At 38.1% G+C, this 22706-nt stretch overlaps 1 protein-coding gene across 3 annotated transcripts in view; it reads left to right on the top strand.

Annotated features, from left to right (window-relative positions):
- Positions 1–22706, top strand: part of Pcdh15 (protocadherin related 15) — a 1443732-nt gene that overhangs the window by 1270210 nt on the left and 150816 nt on the right. For all 3 annotated transcript variants that reach the window (XM_021204350.1, XM_021204353.1, XM_021204349.1), the window contains 2 exons: positions 10804–10944; positions 13174–13286. In XM_021204350.1, coding sequence (XP_021060009.1) covers positions 10804–10944; positions 13174–13286 — 254 coding nt within the window. The remainder of the gene's footprint in view (positions 1–10803; positions 10945–13173; positions 13287–22706) is intronic.

Here is a 22706-nt window from a genome sequence, read left to right on the forward strand (position 1 = left end):
TTCTAAGTTTCTGGGCTAATATCTGCTTATCAGTGAGTGCATATCTAGTGACTTCTTTTGTGATTGGGTTACCTCACTAAGGATGATATCCTCCAGATCCATCCATTTGCCCAAGAATTTCATAAATTCATTGTTTTTAATAGCTGCCTTACTACGATTCTTTAGCAACAGAACAATACTATTTTGATTTTCTCTGAGGTCCATGGCCTATGTAGTTTCATGTTCTCAGCTACCAAACTCTGCTGGGCACTGTCCTTAATCCAATCAAATAGAGGTTGGTTACAACCACAACTTTTTTTTTCAAATTTTTATTAGATATTTTCTTCATTTACATTTCAAATGCTATCATGAAAATCCCCTATACACTCCCCCCACCCTGCTCCCCTACCCACCCACTCAAACTTCTTGGCCCTGGCATTCCCCTGTACTGGGACATATAAAGTTTGCAAAACCAAGGGGCCTCTCTTCCCAATGATGGCTGACTAGGCCATCTTCTGCTATATATGAGACAAGAGACACGAGCTCTGGAGGTACTGGTTAGTTCATATTGTTTTTCCACTTATAGGGTTGCAGACCCCTTCAGCTCCTTGGGTACTTTCTCTAGCTCCTCCATTAGGGGCCCCATGTTCCATCCAATAGATGACTGTGAGCATCCACTTCTGTATTTGCCAGGCACTGGCATAGCCTTACAAGAGATAGCTATATCAGGGTCCTTTCAGCAAAATCTTGCTGGCATATGCAATAGTGCCTGCATTTGGTGGCTGATGATGGGGATGGATCCCTGGGTGGGGCAGTCTCTGGATGGTCCATCCTTTCGACTCAGCTTCAAACTTTGTCTCTGTAATGCCTTCCATGACACCCACAACTTCTATGCAACTATTGTACCAATCTATCATTCAGGCAGATCACCAATGTAGATAAAGGGTTTATAGCTTTTTAGGTATTTAACATTTTTTTGTGGTAGTATGCAAAGCACATGTCAGTACCATGTCAATGGGGATGAAAGTTTCTTCTTAGGCACCAGCATAATATTCAATAAGGTATCTTCAGCAGTGGGGCCTTACTCTCAGTTTGTGAAGAACAAACAATAGCCTTGGCCATAGACTGAGTTGTTTGGAGGTGGGAGTAAGAAGTTCTTTGGGACCTCTGTGGTCAATAACTAAATTAGATGTAAATAGTTCCTAGCAATGAAGGTCTCCCTAAATGGAAATAGATATATAGTTGGTGCTTTGCCTCCTATTAGTCTGTGATTCCACTTAGATTTCTTTAAAATATGAGTATATTTCCTGAATCTTCTACTATAATAGGTTTCCATATAACCCCTCAAATGATCCTTATTACTACCTGTTTCTCCCCATAGTCTCTCCCTTAGCCCCTTAGCTCTTTCTTCCGCTTCTCCAACCAAACCTTCCATTTCAGTCTCCCTCCTCCTTCTCCAGACCTATTTCCCCTTCCTTGGTAGATTGCTCTCTCCCCACCCCCACCCAGTCCCTTCTAATGTATCTAATCTCTGTGGTTAGATGGATTGTAGTATGTCTATTATATGATTTAAAGCTACCACCCACATATAAAGAGAATAAATACATACCGTCTTAGTTGAGGTTCTATTGCTGTGAAGAAACACCAAGACCAAGGCAGCTCTTACAGAGGGAAACATTTAACTGAGGCTGGCTTACAATTTCAGAGGTTCATTCTATTATCATGGTGGGAAGCATGGCAGCAGACAGGCAGACATAGTTCGTGCTGGAGGGCTTGAGAGTTCTACATCTTGATAAGAAAGCATACAGGATACTGACTTATGCAGGCAGTCAGAAGGAGAGTCCCTCTTCCACACCTGGTGTAGCTTAAACACTAGGAGACCTCAAAAAGCCTGGCTCCACAGTGACTCACTTCCTCCAAGAAGGATACACCACTTCCAAAAAGGCCACATCTCCTAATAGTGTCACTTCCCATGGGCCAAACAAATTCAAACCACCACACACACACACACACACACACACACACACACACACACACACACACACACACATATATATATATATATATATATATATATATATATATATATATATATACACACATATCTGTCCAGGTCTGGGTTGAGCAGTGTTTCTTCTGTTTGCATTTTGTAGAATAATTTGAGGAGTGTTGGCATTAACTCTTCTTCAAAAGTCTTGTAGAATTGCACTGAATCTATCTGAGAGAGAAAGAGAGAGGGGGGCTTTTAATTACTGCTTAATTGCTTATCTAACCTTGATATAGATTTTCATTTAAGTTTTCCAGTTTTATGGAGTACAGATTTTTAAAGTATGGTCTTAGAATCTTTGGGTTTCCTAGGTATCTTTTGTGATCTTGCCATTTTCATCTCTACTTTTAAAAATTTATTTCTTCTCTCTTCATCTTTTAGTTAATTTAGTTAAGGATTTATTAATCTTATTCATTCTCTCAAAGAACCAACTCTTCATTTCATTGATTCTTTTAATTTTTATTTCCATTTTATATATTTTTTTGGCACTAAGTCTGATTATTTCTTACTGTCAATTCCCTTTTGGCTGTTCTCTCTTCTTATTGTTCTAAGATTTCAGATGTGTAGCTAACTTACAATTATGAGATAGCTCCAAAGTTTTATGTGGGTACTTAGTGCTGTGAACTTGCCTCGTAGACCCGCCCTCCTATGTCCATAAGTTTGGGTATGTTGGTTCTTTTTCTATTGTAATTCAATTCTAGAAAGGTTTTAGTTTCCTTCTTATTTCTGTTTTCCCTATCTTTCATTCAGTAGTGAGTTGTTCAGTTTCCATGAGTTTGTAAACTTTCTGTTGTTTTTGTTGTTGATACCCAGCTATGATCTGCAGTGTTTGAGATAGAATTCAAGGTGTCATTTCAATCTTCTTTTTGAGACTTGTTGTGTGTCTGAGTATGTGATCAATTAAAAAGTGTCACCCACGATATAGTTCACACCAATCTTTTTCTTCTGGTAGAAATTTAACCTTGTGGAACAAGATCACAACACAAGGGGCATTTCCTACAGCACCGGGTAAAATATAACACTTCATCCTTGGAGTTCACTCACAGACATTCAGTTAGATATTAAATAGGATGCTTTATTCTAAACATCTTGTCGGGAGACAGAGAAGCAAGTCTTCTGAAAGAGATACTTGGCATCTTGTGAGGAGAACAATTGGCTTTAATCATCCATCTAGGAAGGCAATGATAACTCGGCTCTCCTTATTTCTGGGTCGTTTTTTCTTTTTGTCATTATTTATTTGCATCGCATTTTTGTCTATATATTTAGAATTTTTCCTGCAGGAATGATATTTAGTTGCAGATATAGATCTTATGTGAAATGTGTTAAATTTGCCTATAAATATTCCACAGTTCTCAATTTTCTGTTGAACTTCTTACAGATTGTCTCTCTGGGAGTTATTCATGGCATCTTAATTTTCTTTCTAGGTGTTTTGAGGTGACCACATCTTTAACATCAGTTTATGCTGTGTGCGAATGAGCCCCTTCCTTTAACACATTCATCCATTAATTTCTAAGCAGTGTATCATGTTGCATATTTGCTTAGCTGAGGATAGACACTGAGTTCTTGTATATAGGGGGCTTTATTTTGTTTGTACACATAAAACATAACTTGACAACCTATTAGAGCCTTCTAATGTTTTCTCTTTAATATTGTACATATATGATCCCCACTATTTTATGTTATTTAAAATTATATATAAAGTCAAGGGAAATTTATTATTGCTATTGTGGGTGTTTTTGTTTTTTACCTGTCTACTAGAAATAATCTATTCACTAGCAATGTAATTAGATATTGATTCCCATGTAAATACTGTCTGATATTTATGGCCTCTTATGTGCAAACTTAATGTTCATCAACTGAAAAGAGTTTCCAGGAGCTTCAAGAAAATGTGTTTTGAATGAACCTGTGCCAACCCTACGTAGCCCACTAATAGTTTCTCACGCATTCACTCAGCTACTCTGTCCTTAAGTTCTTACATGTAGAAAAGAGAAAAAAAATGCATAGTTAAATGTTAGAACTTTCATATGTCAGCTCCCCACTTTCCTACACTTCTGTCCCTTTCAGTCTCTGTTCTTTCTTCTCCTTTGTGTAGTTTAAGTTCTTAATGCAAGTAAAATTAGATAATGTTTCCCCATTTTCCATTCCTCAAACAGGAATAATTAAGTAGTATTTATCATTATGGATTTAATTAGTAGTGTTTGCATCAGGCCCTCAATGTGGATCCCCATTGTTGCAAATGGCAGGATTTCCTTTTTTCTTAAGACTCTGTATGCACAGCAGTCTTTACAATACATCGATACACTGTGTCACTGTAAATATAGAACACATCTTTATAGGCTTATCCATCAGTGTACACCTAGGCTGTTTCTACAATCTGAATACAGTAAATAGTGTTCCAGTGAACAGAAGCTGCAAATATCTCTTTGAAGGGTCCTGTTCCAAACCTCATGAGAGCACCAGTAGGAATTCTTGATTATTTTTAAGACTTATTTTTAGTTTTTAATGATATGCATGAGTGTGAATATATAACACATGTGTGCATGTACCCATGAAGGCCAGAAGAGGATTAGATCTCCTGGAACTAGAACTATAGATAGTTATGAGGCACTAGACTTGCATGCTAGGAATGAAACGTGGCTCCCCAAGAAGAGCAGCAAGTTTTCACACCCACTGAGCCATCTCTCCTGCCCCCCCCCCAATTCCTGTTTAATCATTAAAAATGGGAAGATTTTAGGAAAGCAGGAACAAGATCACAAATTATTCACTCTGGTCCAGGCTCAGCCTTTGGGTTATGTGGTCTATTTTGTAAGGGAAATAGGAATTTGCTGTCTCTTAAGCTAGCAAATGTATCTAAATCAGGAAAGCTACACAACAGGGTTATTTGAAATTTTGAGGAGTCAGCTTTCTCTCTATTAAGAATATTTCTCAAGAACTTTACTGGTGAATAATCTAAGAGCAAATGTTTCTGAGGACTTTGATAGCTGTGGTCATACCATAGCTGCACACATGGTGATTAGATTGCAGGTCACATCTGTCAGACATCTATGTTACATACAAACAAGAAAAAGAAAAATGAAAAGCAGATTGTTCGAAGAAATTGGGTTTGACCCACATTTCCTCTTATCATTTTTAAGGACATCCCAGCATTTTATTAGAATTACAAAAAATGAATTTGACAAAGCTGTCAGGAATGGTGAAACAATACTAACCACATTTTAGTAATTCCTAGTGTTAGTTCATGCCTAAAAGATTCTGTGTGAATGATACAGTTACCAAACTGTAAACCAAAGATTTTGTCAAAGACACTGGAAGAAAGAATTTTTGAAACCATGTCAGGGAGGGAAAAAAAGAACTTAGTATATCTGAAAACAGATTACTTAATATTTGGATTTAATGATAATGGGCTTAGTATTTACTAGTAAAATATGATCACATTAATATAAAAGGAGTTATGTGAGCCTGAGTAATATCTTGATAATTATGTATTTAAAAAAATAGCTAAATGAGATGTCCCGTGATGGTAGGAGTCTAATGATTTGGGCCCATTACAGTCTCATTGAAATTCCTCATGTTTGTGTGCTTCCAACATCTTTCACACAGCTCTGCAATTACTGTCTGCAGTAATTAATGATATTTTTACCATAATTATGTTAAAACCTACTACATTTAACCCCTAAGAATGGAAACCTAAAGTTAAAAAATATACAAAATAAAAAGTGAAATTGCTTATAATTTCTTAATATACATTTATATTTACTTTGCTATATTAGCTATTTCCATTGCATTGTATGGAATGATACTGAGTTTTAAGTTCTATGAAGCCTGAACACTCAGGGCGTACTGAAACGTGGCTTTCAGTGGTTTCCACTTCGCAACTCTGCCACCATGATTTTCCTGTAATGATGAACAGTAATCTCAACCTGGGAGTGTGTGTGTGTGTGTGTGTGTGTGTGTGTGTGTGTGTGTGTGTGTGTGTGTGTGTGAAGAAAAACAAAACAAAGAAACCCCACCATCATGATAAGGTACATTTGCTTGTGCTTATGGCCTATAATTTATCATATTACATTGTCTACATATCTATAGTAAATAAAACTGCAGACAGAATGGACACTAATGTTAGTAAAACCTCTGTTGGCATACCACACTCTTGTTCTTTATCACGATGACTCCATGGAAACTATGCTTTCCAACAACCTGGTCCCATCTCAGGTGGGCTTTTCTGCAGCATCAACTTCATCCTTAAGCTAATTTTATGAATTGTCTTACCATGTTATTCACATGTTAGCGGGATATTTTCTGTAGGATTTTATAATTTCTAAGTGCACTGCAAGTCTGGGGACCACATTTAAATACAAAAGATGTCTGATGACTATGCTACTTATCTGAGATGATTTCAGGAAATGAATTCATTTTTAAAACCCTGGCTTTGTCATTTGTAAAATATGAACACTTATGCTAACTCCTAGACATATTTTAGATATAAATATAAGAATAAGTATACCATGCATAGTCTGATATTTAGTAAAATTTCAGATTGGTTGCTAAAGCTGATGTCAGCATTGTTAAGAAGCAACATTGTCATTGTCTAAGAAAATGCACATCAACTGCAAAGATTCAGTTTCCAATAAACATGCCTCTTGCACCATACTTCTTGTGTGGCTGGATGTCCTTTCAGCCACTTGGAAAATTTATGATTCACATGTAAAATGACTAGGGAGATAACAGCTCTTTAACCCTCTCAAAGTATGGCATTACATATTTAAATATCTGTCATCAGAATGCCTGGGTGTGGTCAACACCAATAACCTTTAATTCTCTAATTCATTTATTCTGTCAAATGCTCCTTAAATACATACAAGGCAGAATGTCCTCCAAGCTGTGCAGATCCAGTCACTACCCCTGTGAAGCCTGTAATGTATTCTTTTTTTTGGGGGGGGGGGGAGACAGGGTTTCTCTGTATAGCCCTGGCTGTCCTGGAACTCACTTTGTAGACCAGGCTGGCCTCGAACTCAGAAATCCGCCTGCCTCTGCCTCCCGAGTGCTGGGACTAAAGGCATACGCCACCATGCCCGGTGAAATGTATTCTTACACACATGGCAAATAGCATACATTTACATGGCATGGGAGTTACTATGACCACAATAAATGACAGCAAATTTGCAAGAAAGGGGATGGACTTTATGGTGACAGAGGGGCTTGGTTCATCATGGCAGGCAGTGCAAGTAAAGAAGTGCAGTTCATGGGCATGGAAATGTGGGAGAGACTTATGGCAAATGAGATAGCAGGGAAGAAGACAGGAATAAGGGCTGGCTGGGCACAACATTTAAGGAAATTCTCACCCACCAGTGAAGTAATAACTCCAAATTCTACATACTGCCCAAACAGAGCCACCAGCCTGAAGTAAATACATTTAATACCTGAGCCTGTAAGGGAAATTTCAGGTGCAGAGTGTAGATCCTGCTTCTGTGCCCCCAGGAGCTCTTGGCCACCTCATAATCCTTGTATATTCACTCTAACTTTAAGGAACCCCATGAATATAAAAATTCTAATAGTGTTATGGGTGTGTGGTGCCATGTGCCTTTAGTCCTGGTACTTGGGAGGCACAGACGAGAGGATCATTGTCAGTTCAAAACCGAAAAGATCTACATAGTAAGTTCCAGGTCAACTAGGACTGCACTGAGAGACTTTGTCTCAAAAATAATAACAATAAATTGCAGCAGCATTAAAAAGTCTAATACAAGACAAAGTCATGGGTTATAAGCCTTTAGGAATAATAATTATGATAATAAAGTTATATTCTTTCAATATACAGCAGAAATACATGCACCAAGTGGATGCCATAAAGCTCTTTGCCAACTCAAATTGTAGCTACTTCTCCTCTTACCATGGCTACAATGGTCTCTGAGAATGGGGTGGAGACTATACTTTGTAAACATAACATTCACCTGCACTCCATTTCAAAGCAAAGTCCCAAATGAGTTTGCAGTCTTATACCCTAGGGAAATGGTTCTCAACCTTCCAGATGCTGCTATACTTTAATATAGCGCCTCATGTAGTGCCAACACTCAACCAAAAAATTATTCTGTTGCTACTTCATAACTGTAGTTTTGCTACAGTTATGAATCATTATGTAATTATCTGATATGCAAAAGATCTGATAGGGACCCCTGAAGCAGTCATGACCCACATGTTGAAAACTGCTACCTAGAGCCTGCAATGAATGGAGTTTCTTTCCTCCCTGAAATGGCTTCAGGACACATTTCCTATTACTCCAGTGTTCCGTCTCTTTTCTTTTTCTTTCTTTCTTTTTTTTTTTTTGTATTTTTTTTATTAAATAATCGTTTTTCCCCCAATCTTATTAGGTATTTACTTTATTTACATTTTAAATGCTATCCCCAAAGTCCCCTAAACCCCCCCCCCCCCCCGTTCACCTACCCACCCACTCCCTCTTCTTGACCCCGGTGTTCCCCTGTACTGGGGCATATGAAGTGTGTCTCTTTTCAATGGTACTTCACACTTCAAAATCTCTGGCTTCTTTGTCTACCACTTTGAAAGAGCTGGTCTTCAGTCAAAGTGTGTGTTTCACAGATCTTTCTGCTTCATTCCTGGCTCTCAGCTCTCCCTGAATGCCTGGCCAATAGAAATGATCAGTGACCATGCCACAGATAAGACACTGTGCTCTCATAAAATTTAATCTGCTAAGCTAATAAGTTTGTTATAGTTTAGCTCTTCCTCACTACATTTTAAGACACGGGAAGATTATAACACAGATGGCTACTCTAATAACAATGTCTACTCTCCTCTGAAACTTCACATGCATGGTGCTTATTCTCTGCATTTGCATTAGCAAACCCATGTGGATAAGCTTAGTCCCATCAATGACCCCTCTCCTAGTCCTAAGTTTATGCATTAATTAATGGTGCATTGCTGTTACAAAATACCTAACATAGTAGCTTCAAAAGAGGAATGATTTATTTTGACTTGCAATTTCAAAGTATTTAGGCCTTTATTCATTGGCAAACGTGCTAGACAAATCCTCATAGTAATGTGAACACATGACAGAAAGCATGTGAGTGTATCACAGTGGGCAAGAAAATGGTAGCGAGATAGAAAGTGCCTTCAAATACACATTCCCAAGACCAATGGTCAATGACTAGAACTATCCCCTAAAGTTCCCATGACCTCCAAAATTATGCCCGAGAGGTCAGGAAGCTGAAGTTCCCAAACATGAGCTTGTAGGAGATATTTCGTATTTACACCGCTGCAATAAATAAACAGAAATGTGTGATATTATCTCGGGTAGAACTGGTGAATAAAAATAGCTCACAGGCATATCTGAAACAGAGCCAGGGAATCATGAGCATGGATTCAGAAAGTGAGATTCAGAAGTAAAGCAAATGCACTCAAGCATAAATTATAGCAATGTGTGAAGCACAAATGAATAGTGAGTTCAAATTAGATATATTTTTTTAAATGAGTTATTTTCAGGATGTAGTATCACCGTGTGAACAGTTCAGATTTGTGCATTTGAATGAAAGCACCAGAAGGTTTTGAACAGCTTTTATGAGAATTAAGTCTCTCTCACTCTCCAGCTCTTGTTCCCACTCCCCCCCTCCATCTTGATTTGAACCCAGGGTCTGTCTCTGCATTCCAGAATGTCCTGAAACTCACTAGGTAGCATGAGTTGGCCTCTTTTTGTTCATGTTATTTTTTGAAGCCAAAAAGAGATACACTACCACTTTTTTTTTGTTCTTAGTTTTTATATGGCCTCATTGAAATTATCAGGTAGAACCGCTGCAGTAGGATAATTGATTACATGTGTTTCTAAACACTTTCACCTTCCACAAGTTGATAGTAAGCTTAAAGCAATGGTTGATGTCATAGGCCTATAAGGTTTAAGGATTTACATGTCTTCCCATTAAGACTAATACCCCGTAGGTGGAACAACAATATGAACTAACCAGTACCCCGAGACCTCGTGTCTCTAGCTGCATATGTAGCAGAAGATGGCCTAGTCAGCCATCATTGGGAAGAGAGGCCCCTTGGTCTTGCAAAATTTATATGACCCATAAGGGGGAACACCAGGGCCAAGAAGTGGGAGTGGGTGGGTAGGGGAGCAGGACGGGGGGGAGGGTATAGGGGACTTTCAGGATAGCATTTGAAATGTAAATAAAGAAAATTCTAATAAAAAAAAAAAAGACTAATACTTGACTAAACATTCCTTATCTATTTTCTAGCTTCACCAGTCCATTATTTAAATGTTTTTGTGGTTTGTTGTTGTTGTTTTGTTTTGTTTTGTTTGAGTTTTTTTTTGTTTGTTTTCTGTGGGTTTTTTGTTTGTTTGGGGGGTTTTTTGATTTTTAAAATTTTTGGTTTTTATGTTTTTTGTTGTTTTGGATTTTGGGGGGAGATGGAGATGCACATAAGCAAAAAGAATCCAGCATGTCTGGATTTAGATTAGCATAATTAAGTGTGAAACAATTGTGGCCGAGAAAACAATAGAGCACAGTAGCCATCCAGAGAGGAAGACAAGACCTGGAGCAGAAGAGGTCTGTGGCAAGAGAGGGGTTTTCCCACACGGAAATCATTTTACTGAAGCCCGTTATAGCACACGTCATTGATTCAGACTGAGTTGTGCACAGAAAGAAATACCTCGTACGTTTTACCTCTTACTGCATGGAATTTTTCTTTTCTGCAAAACCATTCATTGTGAGAATCAGTTTATCTCCTCTGGTGCCCTTTCCAGTCATCCTGATCGATCAATTATTCCTTTTCAGGGGATGCCTGCAAGTCGTGTGAGGTATCGAGTGGATGATGTGCAGTTTCCCTACCCGGCCAGTATTTTTGATGTAGAGGAAGATTCTGGAAGAGTAGTAACCCGCGTCAATCTTAATGAAGAGCCTACAACGATTTTCAAGGTCAGTGTGCCACTTTGTTGGTGACCTCTATCCAACATTCAGCCTGAGCATTTTGCTTAACAGTTATCAATATGATTTTTTTCTTCCTACTTTTCTCCTCTTTAACTTTTAAAAATTGTTTCTCCTAGAAATTTGAGAGCCTACTATAAAATAAAAAAGTCAGCTAGTATTTTATGGTTGGCATAAATAGATGCTAATATTTGATCCTATAATAGAGTCTGTCTTTTAATAATCATGATATTCAATCTATATTTAATTATATACTGTCCATACTGATTAACACAATTAGTACTATTATTCTAATGTCAGCATAGCATTCTGCTGTGCAAGTGAACAATTATATTTTTCTTTGTATTTCTAATGCCACAATAGTAGATATAAAGGCTGCTGTTGTTTCTTAGAGCTAGTAACTCTATTGATCTAAAACTACTTGTGTGAATCTCTTCTTATACCTGCTCACAAGCATAAGAACCCACAGGTAAACTGCAGAAGCAAATAATGCTCCTAGGAAATTTGGGGGGAAAAATCCATTAATCTATACCGTGTTGCTTTGTATTAAGTAGCTATATGCAGCTTTAACTTTTTCAAAGCCTACTTTTAATGATAGTCCTTAAATGTCTTAACCCATCACCCACCAGAAAGAAAAGGTTATTATGATATGGAGGAAGTGGACCTATTTAGAAATGGTTCTTTCGAGCAAATCTCGTCTGCATTGTCAGGAAATCAGCATCTCCGTTCACAGGTCATCAGTCAGAGCTCGATCCACTTGCATACATTTTTATGGATCAATCAGCAGTCCAGTTCGGTAGTGTCAGGATAGCAGCAGTGGTGGCGTGACCTAACAAGAACAGCAAAGCCTCAGCTGAGTTGGTAAGAGTCAGTAGGAGGAATGAGAACCATGTGAAGCACCAAGAGAAGTTATCAGCTCTGCCTCTCTTGACGAAGCAAAGATCAGCTAAGACTGGAGACCAAGAAGCCTTGCACCAATAACTCTACCAGCAAGCCCCTCTCACAGTCCGTTGAGTCCTATTTATGCTCCCTCCAACCATCACATGTCCTCCATGGGTCTTGCCTCACCATGTGTTTTGTCTTAGCATGTGAGTCTGTCTTAGCAACACTCCATGTGAGTCTGTCTCAGCTGACATCACTCTGCCAATCAGCCCAAAGCCCCAGCATACCACCTGAAATTTTTGGTGCTTTTCTTTCTATGGAGTCAGGACAAATGGAGCTCAACTACACACTATAAGGTGGACCATTACATGTGTGTTGGTAGCGAAGACTCCTTCATCACTTGGCCTTTCACATGCTTGCTTAAGCAAGACATCCTTGCACCTGTGTCTGCTTCAGCAAAACATTCCCTCACAAGTCTTAGTAAGACATCTTTTTACCTGTATCCACTTCAGGAAAACATTCTTCATGTGTTTGCCCCAGCAAAACACTACCTGATGCAATTGATTTTAAAGAACCTGTAAATTTCTACCTCAGCTCTAATTTTTCACAAGAATATACACTTCCGTGAAAGTGTTTGAAATGTTTTAACATAAATATTAGAACACTTCTCTGTGTGTTATGGTTAGTAAAAGGACCAATTAATATTGTACTAATAATGTGTAGCTAACCCCTCATGGGACTAAAATTTCTCTCAGATTATGTATTTGAATAATTCCCACTGTGTACTACGTGATCTTGGCTCTGTTTGGGCTAATTGTTTTTAAGAGATTATATAACAAAGTGTTAAACTACAAAGATTGCTAATTTTATTCTCTAGAGAGAAACACTCTGCTCTTTAAAGTGTGAGAAAACTCATTGAAAAATTAATTTCTCTTTATAAGTAAGCTAATTATGGTTCTGCTGCTGATACCACTGGATTTAACACCTTTTAAGTAAGTATGTTGGTACTATAAAAGTATATATTATTTTCTTTTAGGCAACATTGAATATAGAAAACCATTTAAAATTACATAGATAAAGCATGATCCATATACTCTACTAGAAGTTGTTTTTTCTTATTAGAGTTAGTAACTAACTTGATGGCACTACCTAGCGGGTTGTTCAAGAAGATTAAGATAGAATAGGTCATATTCTAACCCAATATCTCATTCCTTAAAGGGAGTAGAGAAATGATCCCAAAAGTAGGAACCAAGAATAAAATAACAAGATCTTTGTCACAGTAAGGGTTGGCATTTTATCCTGTTTATAATCTGTATGCGGATTCTGTCACTTTTTTAGCTGGTGGTTGTGGCTTTTGATGACGGTGAACCTGTGATGTCCAGCAGTGCCACGGTGAGAATTCTTGTCTTACATCCTGGAGAGATCCCACGCTTCACCCAAGAGGAGTACAGGTATGAATTTCCATCAGGTTTTAAAACACCAAGCTTTAGTGTGCTTTAGAGTTACTCTCAAAATTGATCTGGGTTTACCAGCAATGTTGGTTTTCCAATTCTAGCTTGATTTTAAAATTAGAACGAAACCTTTAAAGATTTACCATAATTAACAAGAGTTTAGGATGAAGCACTTTAGCAGTGCTTCAGTGAACACCTGATTCCTTATCAATCATAAAGAAGTTCTGTTGAAATAATTGTCATTAATGAACCCAACAGTGAAAAAACAGATTTTTAGTTTCCATTGTTGCCAGCATAATATGACCTCCACCTGTGATGTATGATCTACAGCAACACTTCCCAAGTCATCCGGTGTGTCTCTGAATACTGGTATATATTATAGCAAGGGCACCTTCAACTCATCAAGTGACAGGAAAATAATTCAGAATCACCAATGAACTGAGACAGTCTAGAGAAAGTTGGCAAGGGTTAGAAAATATCATGTAGGTCAGAAGCTTCTCGCATGTGCTCTTGTGCTGGCACCAAGTGATTGGCTGTGTTTTTGATTTCTAAGTTACCAATTTCATTAGCATACTCACAGTTAAGTTTTTAATCCATACTCAGACATGGTATGAAACTAAATTATTCATGAAGCAGAATATTATCATTTTTAAAATTTAACATTAAACAGGACACTTAGCTAAGTGAACATGCCCCAGAATTCATTTTTCAGTGGTCATGGCTATTCAAGATTCTTTGAGGCACCAGCATAATCAAGCTAAGATTTCGATTCGGTCTTATCTTAGAAATACCTTCTTATCATGTCTTCACGTGGAAAAAAATAAACTATTTGTGAACTCTCCTTATATGGCACAGATGTTCATATGCACATATATAATGTGCATATATATGTGTATTGTTTATAATTCTGTTACCAACAGAAATATCTACCATCCTTGAACCTTACTCAGTATTATTATCTAACTTCTAGTTTGTTGCAAGAAAGACTAGATTGCTAAAATATCCTGGAGCCCAATGTCAACTCCATCATATCTTGTTGATCCTGATGCTGACACTGACTAATGGATAGGGAACAGCTGTCCATATTTGGGTAAATAATCTCTACATTACCTTCAGTTATCAACATCAGTTTAAATAAAGAGGGATAATGAAATCTCCACTGGGTTCCAGAGCACTTAACTAATTCAGCCTCTTCTGAGACAAATTGGAAGTTGGAAAATGATACTGATTGAAGCTCAAGATCAAAAGATATCTCTGAAGACAGTAGCTTGATCATTCTTTAAAATCTGCATTTTAGTGTTTTATAATTTTCGATAACTCCTTACAAGTTTGAAGCTATAGCAAGGGCAGAGGTGCTGGAAAGTGAAAGAAATGAGGATAGAACAGGGAACATCTGCCAGAAGAAAGTTTTATCTTTATAATACTATAGCTCAAAATCAATTTCTGCAGTGCAACTCCTGGAAAATCCTCCAAAGTAAACACACTACCTGTACTCCAAACTATATGTGAAAAAAAATAAAAATCCATGTAAAACTTAATGTGATTACAAGTCCATTTCCCCGTCATGCCCATCATCCTGTCCCTCTCATTTGGCTCTTCTGGGATGCTTTGTCTCTGGGTTGCTATGGGCACAGTTTTCTGCTCCTGGAGGGATTTGCCTGATGAGTAACTTTGGGTGTTTCAAACACCAAAGTGACAAATTCATGTACTTTTTGCTAGTTTTATGTCAACTTGATACAGGCTAGAGTCATGTGGGAAGAAGGAAACTCAATTGAGAAAATGTCTACATGCTGTAAGTAAGCCTGTAGGGTTTTACTTAATTAGTAATGATGGGAGAGGACCCATCCTACTGTGGGTGGGGCCATTGGCTGAGCAAGCCATGAGGAGCAAGCCAGTAAGCAGCACCACTCCATAGCCTATGCATCAGCTCCTGCCTCCAGGTTCCTGCCCTGTTCAAGTCTATGCTTTGACTTCCCTTGATGATGGTCTATGATGGGAGCTGTAAGCTGAAATAAACCCTTTTCTTCTGGGGTTTATGGTCATGAAATTTAATCACAGCAATAGAAACCCCAACTAAGACATCATATTTTTTTTCCCTTCTTGGCTGGTGCTCTCACGGCGATGAATATAGTAAATGAAATTCCCAACTTTCTTCTCCTGACTGTTTACTTTAATTCTAGTCCATCCTGGAAAAGTCTAAGAGGGAAAAAGACCAACAAACAAACCACAGCCAGTAGGCGAGTGAGTGACATTTCCCCTTTAGCAAGCTCAGGACATCTACCCTTCCTCTGGGCCCCAGCTTGGGCTTGGCTTGTTCCCTGTTAGTACAGGCGTGCCTCAGATTCTCAGAGGAACATGCTGCACCTCGTCTTCTTCATCTAAAGCCTTCAGGCTTTGAGGACAAAGTCATGTTGAGAACTTGGCATTGCTCATTTAGCTTTCTTTTCTATATGTCTTCGTCAAGACCAACTTTGAAAAACACAAATGCTGTGCTCAATAAATGATGTAGTGTTTCCTACTATGTCTGAATATAAATACTAACTACAGATAGATTCTATTAGTAAAATTGTAAACTCAGAGAACAAAACATTGCCAATTATCTGTTGCCAAAGTTGCAAGAAGTCACAAAACCTAAACGAGGGTTCAGGCCTTCAAGAGATTTCTATCAACTACAGACTCTGGTTCTTTCAATTCTTTGTTATTCTGAATCAGAAAGGAGGTTTGACAGTCTCATAATTTATTGTTTATGGATAGAATCCTACCTATGAATCAGTGAAATGGGCTGGGTAGAATTCAGTACAGAAAACAATGGCTTGGCTTTCTACCAGAACTCAGAAAATTTGGAAGTCAAAACCAATACTAGCAAATATGAGCAGAAGTCATTTATTTGGTTGATGCCAATATCCAGGGGTGATGTCCAGGCTTCTCGGGGGGGGGGGGGGGAAACTCGTTCCCAACAAATGATTTAATGAGGAGTACTTCCTTTATCTCAAGAATTTAAGCTGAATTCTTGATGATCATGGCACCATCTCCCACTGACCCTACTGCTTTATGTCTACTGGAACAGCCCCTTGTGTTACTCAGTCTCCCAAGAGGGAAACTCAGAGACAAGAACGGCTGAGCAATTGAAAGCCACACAGTTGTCTCACATGTAAATCAGTAGTGGAGATTTGAGAAATCTGGGTTACCAGCTGGGTACCAGGGACCTTCAGCTTCCACCTTTAATTGTGTTTAGTCCACAGCCTATGGGATAGCACCAACGACTCTCAAGACAGGCCTTTCTCCCTTAGAGAGCCCTCTCAGTAATTCTCAGAATCACACCCAGAAGTATGCTGTCCTTGTCCCCCAGGACACCTCAATCTAACCAAGTTTAAAATAAGATTAAACAGAGTGATGTCATACACCAGCATGGCGAGGTTGTCGCTCAGTTCTGACCTCTATCCTCATCTGCCTTCTATTTTTCCCTAAAACAAAGCTTTGAAACAGCTAGAGGTGCTTCATTGCTCAAATTCTTTCCAAATTATTTTTTGTTTGTTTTAATTATGTCTCCTCCCACTGTACAATGGACAAAGTTCAAGTTATAGCACCTACATTGAATGCCATAAATTATTAATAATTTCTTACAGTTTGCCTTGCATTTAAAAGTAGAATCACTTTCTAAAATGATTCTCAAACTTTTCTCATGTCACAGTTGGCTCAGTCTAAATTGTTTACTTGTAAAGAGCTTGCCCCTTTCAATTTCGCAACCAATGTGACTGTTAAGGAGTTGTTCATACATCAATACTACAGTAACTGGATTTATTTTCTCAAATTATTTCTGATCTATTCTTAGACCCTTTGTCCATTTCATTATTCCTTCCCTCTACCAAGTAGTATGACTAAAACTGAGTTAAAAACCTTGTGTGAGAGAGTGTCACCATACCATACAATCCATTATTGGTATTTATCCTGACAGAGTTTGGGGCAGTTTAGGAATGAAAACTCCATGTAACTGGTCTTGTTATTAGTATGTAATAGACACATAGATTAGTATGTATTAAGTAAGTCCAACACACTCATTTTAATATACAAGCATATAAATAAGGCCTACTTTAATATGTTTAGTCTATATTAATAACCATTAAATCTCTTACTCTTTGTTTTCCTTCAGACTTTGCTAACTAATCGCAAATATCCTAAAATTATTATAAATTATTCTAAATATTTTATCTATTTATTGTTTAGATAGTGACATCACAAACATAAGCACAGTGACACATGTGGAACCTACATCATAAAAATAAACACAGAAAAAATAAAAATGAAAATTACAAAAAATTAAATAAAACCAAAATCCTCATTATAGATGACTAAGGTAAGACTCAAGCAAATATCTCTTTGAAGGAAACTCCCATGTGAAAGAATTGGGACTGAGTTGGGATCAGGTTTGAGAACCTCAACAGAAAGATGTACTATGAGCTCAAGTTAAGAAGAGATAGGGACTGTTAGGGCAAAACACCCCAATATCCGAGACTTTATTGGGTCAGTGAAATGAAACCATCTCACTTAAGTGTGTGTCTGTGTGACAATCAGGTAGTTTGTTGGTTATGCTTCAAACCTCCTGGCTCTGTGTCTCTACTGTCCTCATCATTAATTGAAGTCTGATGTGAGACAGTCATCTGTTGCGGGAAATATCTAGAGGCAGCCCCTGCGTCAGGTGATCTCACTTGCTCCGTCTCTTGGCTGGCCAACTTGCCAGTCCTGCAAGGTCACATGGCTCCCACCAGGCCATCTCTCAGATGCCTCCCCAGTTCCAGGCACCCCTGGTTAGCCATCTCAACACCTAATTACTCAGTAGAATCAATACTTTTAACGCTTAATTAGCCAGACAGATTTATGTTTCAATAATAACACCATTTACAAGATGCCAATAAAATAATTTCAGAGCCAAATGATGATTATAAAACTTTAGCACAATTATTCTATCCTTTTGATAACACCACATCAGCCTCCATTCTGGTTCTCCCTTTCGTCCTCAGACCTTCTCTCTGTCTCCTCCACTCCTTGCCCTGCCTCCCTTCTGTTCAATCACAAGCCTCCCACCGCCCTAGTGTGATTGAAGAGCAAATATTCTGCAACAGACATCTTTCACACAAATACCACAGAATATTCCATAGTGTCGTACTAAAAGTGTAGTCCACCTATACCTCCTGTGACTATAGCCTCAAGATGCAACCTAAACCACAGCTCATCCATGCTTGATAAGAGGGTTTCCATTTTTCATTGTTTAGCATCTCTTAGTAAGTTGTTATATTGCCATAGAAAATTAATTTAGCATGTCTTTCCACTAACCTATGCAAAAATACTAAAATCCTGGTCATAGTTAAGATTGTGTGATTGCCCAAGAATGAATTGACTCCTGTAGGTCAAGTGTGTTAGCACCATGAAGTATGACATTTGATCTTCATCTGAGGATGGCAGACTGAGTCGCTGTGCATACGCTGGGATTCACTTGCCTTCAGGTTGAGAGTAAATATCATGGAAAGGTCAACATGTCTAAGATAGACCTGTAATCTAAATTGGAATTGATTCTGAGTGGAAAATGCAGTGTCTTACTCAATTTGTATAAAAAAATTATTTAAAAAATTACTTTTTAAAAAGACAATTATTTTGAATTTTTCCAAAAAATATGGTACCTACATAGATATAGCTTTGGTATTCACTTATGATGGAGATATGCCAACTTTTAATGTTAAATATTTCAAATTTAAAACTATAGATAATTAAAACTGTATACATTTAAAAGTATAATTTCTATGAAAATAAAAATTAAATTTATCACTATATGTAAGCAAGAAAAAGAGCAAATGTTTTAAATATATTTTTGCTATTTTCTTACATATTGTGTTAACCCTAGCAAAATGTTCTGCTTCTGCTACTATTCAATTTTAATCTATCAAGCCTAAAATAAAAGATAATTATACATAAGAACATCCTGACATTTGCAAACTTCAAATACTCTTACCTAAACTATAACCTTCATAATTTCCATATTAAAATTAAAAATTGGTATGTCAATGATTAATGTAAATTATTTTAATCACTAGTGACAGTAACACTTATATGTAATTCATATTTAAACTCAATCTGAACAGCTTTTTATTTTAGAATAGAAATTACTATAACTAAACAAAGAATAGTCTACCTTCTTTTATGTAAAAATGAGCAAAATTATAATTTATAATCAGAGATATCCCTTTTATATGCTATACTATAAAAAGTAGAAGCAATGCTTCTACTGTGAAAAAATGTTTTTATAGCATTTCAGTAAGATTTCATTAGACAAGAGAATTGCAGTTCTGTTGTATTAAGGGACACTGCTATCATTCATGGAAATCCCAATTTGCAGAGTTAAAGATCTTTAACCATCAAGGATAAGCGTGTAGGGAGAAGAAGGTTGAAAAGACTACAAAAATGATAGGAAAATCTATGAAAACTTCCAAATAAATAGAGTGCTATTGGATGGCTAATGCTGCTCAGCTTCAGTGTAGATCTATTGTCCACCATGAAATCTCATATTTCCTGAAGATAAACTCCCATATCTCCTCCTGTCTCCATCCAAGTCTTTCCTTAAGCATAATGGAGTTTCTCTTTATGTTTGAGAAAAGGCTTGGGACCTTTGGAATGAACCCACACATTTTCTCTGCCACATGGAACTAAAACTCTTTATATCTTCTGAGGTGTAGATGGTTTACAGTCTCTGCTTATACCCCTTATTTGGAATTTACTACTTGGATGATCTTTCTCTGTGATAAATATGTAGATGTCCTGTTTCAGGGTTCTGTAGGTGAGGTTCTGACATGATGAGCTTAGAGATTCAGGCTGGGACAAACTGTAAGACTTATAAGCAATATGAAGGGCCTTATTTTTGTTGGGGTTCACAAACTGCCCCATGAACTGTACAAACATTGATCTCAGTTAAACAAGTTTATTGAATGCACACCCTAAGACTGATCGATCAGAATTACAGAGGCCTTGGAAACCAAACTGTAATAGATGCTTGTATTGGAACAGACTTTTTAAAGGAAAAAAAAAGAAAAAGAAAGAAAGAAAGAAACAAACAAACAAACAAACAAACAAACAACAGGTTCAAAAGTTCAGAAGGCAAGGAGATGAACAGTGTAACATTTTGGCTTACTAGGCCGAGTACTATCAGCTGACCTCTAAGCTGATTGGTTCTAAGTGAAGTAAGAGGAGTGGTGGACAGGAGACTTTCAGAGTATTGAGATAACAGTATGAGTAATACAACCATGGCTCTTTGACCTATTAGGAGTATTTTTTAGTGTCAGCTCAATAGTGGATACCTTAATTTCATCTTTTGAACAGAATGGAGACAGGATACAAAATGCCGACAGTTATATTAAAAGAAGCAGACCTCAACAATTTTCTTATTTAATACAAGAGAAATCAGAAAGGTGTTATAACTGAAAAGAGTCATAATTACTGCTCAGTATGGGAGTCAGATTGCCATGCTGAGTGTGGATTCACATCACAACAGGACTTTACTTTCGATTCATGATGGTAAAGTCATAAATCTTCACTTTTCTATGGTATGCAGTAGCTGTGCCATTTAATTTATCTTCCAAGGGCTAATTAATTTCTTTCTTGTAACTTTTTATAAAATGGTTATGTTCCATTAAACAATGCACAGAAAGCAAAAATCTCATGCATAAAAATTACATGATAGAAAAATATATATCAGGCAATTGCAGATAAGAAAAAAAGAGGACTATTATATAAAAATCAATGTTATGTAATTCAGAGGCAATTTCTGAGGCTGTATATGCCCAGTCTCATTAAATGAAGTATAAACTTAAGAGATATGGTAAAACATCATGCTGATTCTAGCGTCATAATGACCAAAGCATAGCACTTTTCCATGTAAAGAGACACATACCATATTAAGCTAAGATGGGAGGCACAAATGGGCTACCAGAGATAAACTGAATCGTTTGATCACTGGAATCTCTTGACACCTTTGATTTGTGGCATATGCTCTGTAGCTTTGATGTCTGTTCTGTTTCCTGGTCTGTATGAATGGAGTCTTGCTCACTGCAGATTTGTCCTCTGCGTATATAAGTTAGATAGAGGAATTTTAATCCAGCAACAAAGCTACTATAGCAAGGGATCACATCCAAAGACCTACGGCTGTGTGATCCAGCTGAAATACAGACACACCCTTAGTACACATCTTTAATAACTCTCACTGAGATACACTTTAGTAAACACTTTAATACCAATGCCATCTAATTGAGGGGCAGTCAAACTGACAAGTCAGAGAAATATTTGACAGAATGAATAAGAGATAAGATATACCTAACTCTCAGCAGGACAGAAGAGAGAAGCTACTTAAAAGCAAAGCAGGGGAGAGGTGTCCACCCGGGAGGGCTCTCACTGCCTTAACTGGTAAGGGAGCCATCTTTGCTCTGGGTCGCCCAGGCTCCAGTCTGCTCTGGTGAGAGTGTGGACTGCAGAAGTGACACAGCTTCTGGAACAGGCAGAAGCAACACAGCTTCTGGGACAGACCCCTTTTCAGGCTCCAGTCATCCGGGCACCTTCCCCACCAGAAGAAAGGTGGCCACCCAGGAGGATTCTCACTGCCTGAGCTAGTAAGGGAGCCATCTTTGCTCCAGGTTGCCCAGGCTCCAGTCTGCTCTGGTGAGAGTGCAGACTACAGAAGCTACACAGCTTCTGGGATAGGCAGAAGCAACACAGCTTCTGAGACAGACCCCGTTTCGGGCTCCAGACATCTGGGCACCTTTCCCACCAGAGGAAAGGTGGCCACCTGGGAGGGCTATGTCCACCAGAGCAGGTGAGAGAGCCATATAGTGTCCAGGGTCCCTCGGAGACTAGTCTGTGCAGGTGAGTATGCAAACTACAGAGGCTACACATCTTCTGGGACAGGCCCCATTTCAGGCCTACATCTTCACCCAGGAGGCAGGTCTGAATGCCAGCTCTCTGTGCACCTTCCCTGCAAGAGGAGAGCTTGCCTGTGGAGAATAATCTGACCACTGAGACTCAGGAGAGAGCTGAACTCCCAGGACTGCTGACAGAGGGTAACAGAATCACAGGAATAACAAGCTCCAACCAGAGACAACTATAACTAACTCCAGAGATCACCAGATGGCGAAAGGCAAACGTAGGAATCCTACTAACAGAAACCAAGACCACTCACCATCATCAGAACCTAGCACTTCCACCTCAGTCAGTCCTGGATACCCCAACATACCCGAAAAGCAAGACTCGGATTTANAATCATACCTCATGATGCTGGCAGAGGACATTAAGAAGGGCATTAATAACTCACTTAAAGAAATACCAGAGAACACTGCTAAACAGGTAGAAGTTCTTAAAGAATTACAGGAAAACACTGCTAAACAG

This window comes from Mus pahari, chromosome 9, assembly GCF_900095145.1.
Source record: "Mus pahari chromosome 9, PAHARI_EIJ_v1.1, whole genome shotgun sequence".
NCBI classification, from domain to species: domain Eukaryota; kingdom Metazoa; phylum Chordata; class Mammalia; order Rodentia; family Muridae; genus Mus; species Mus pahari.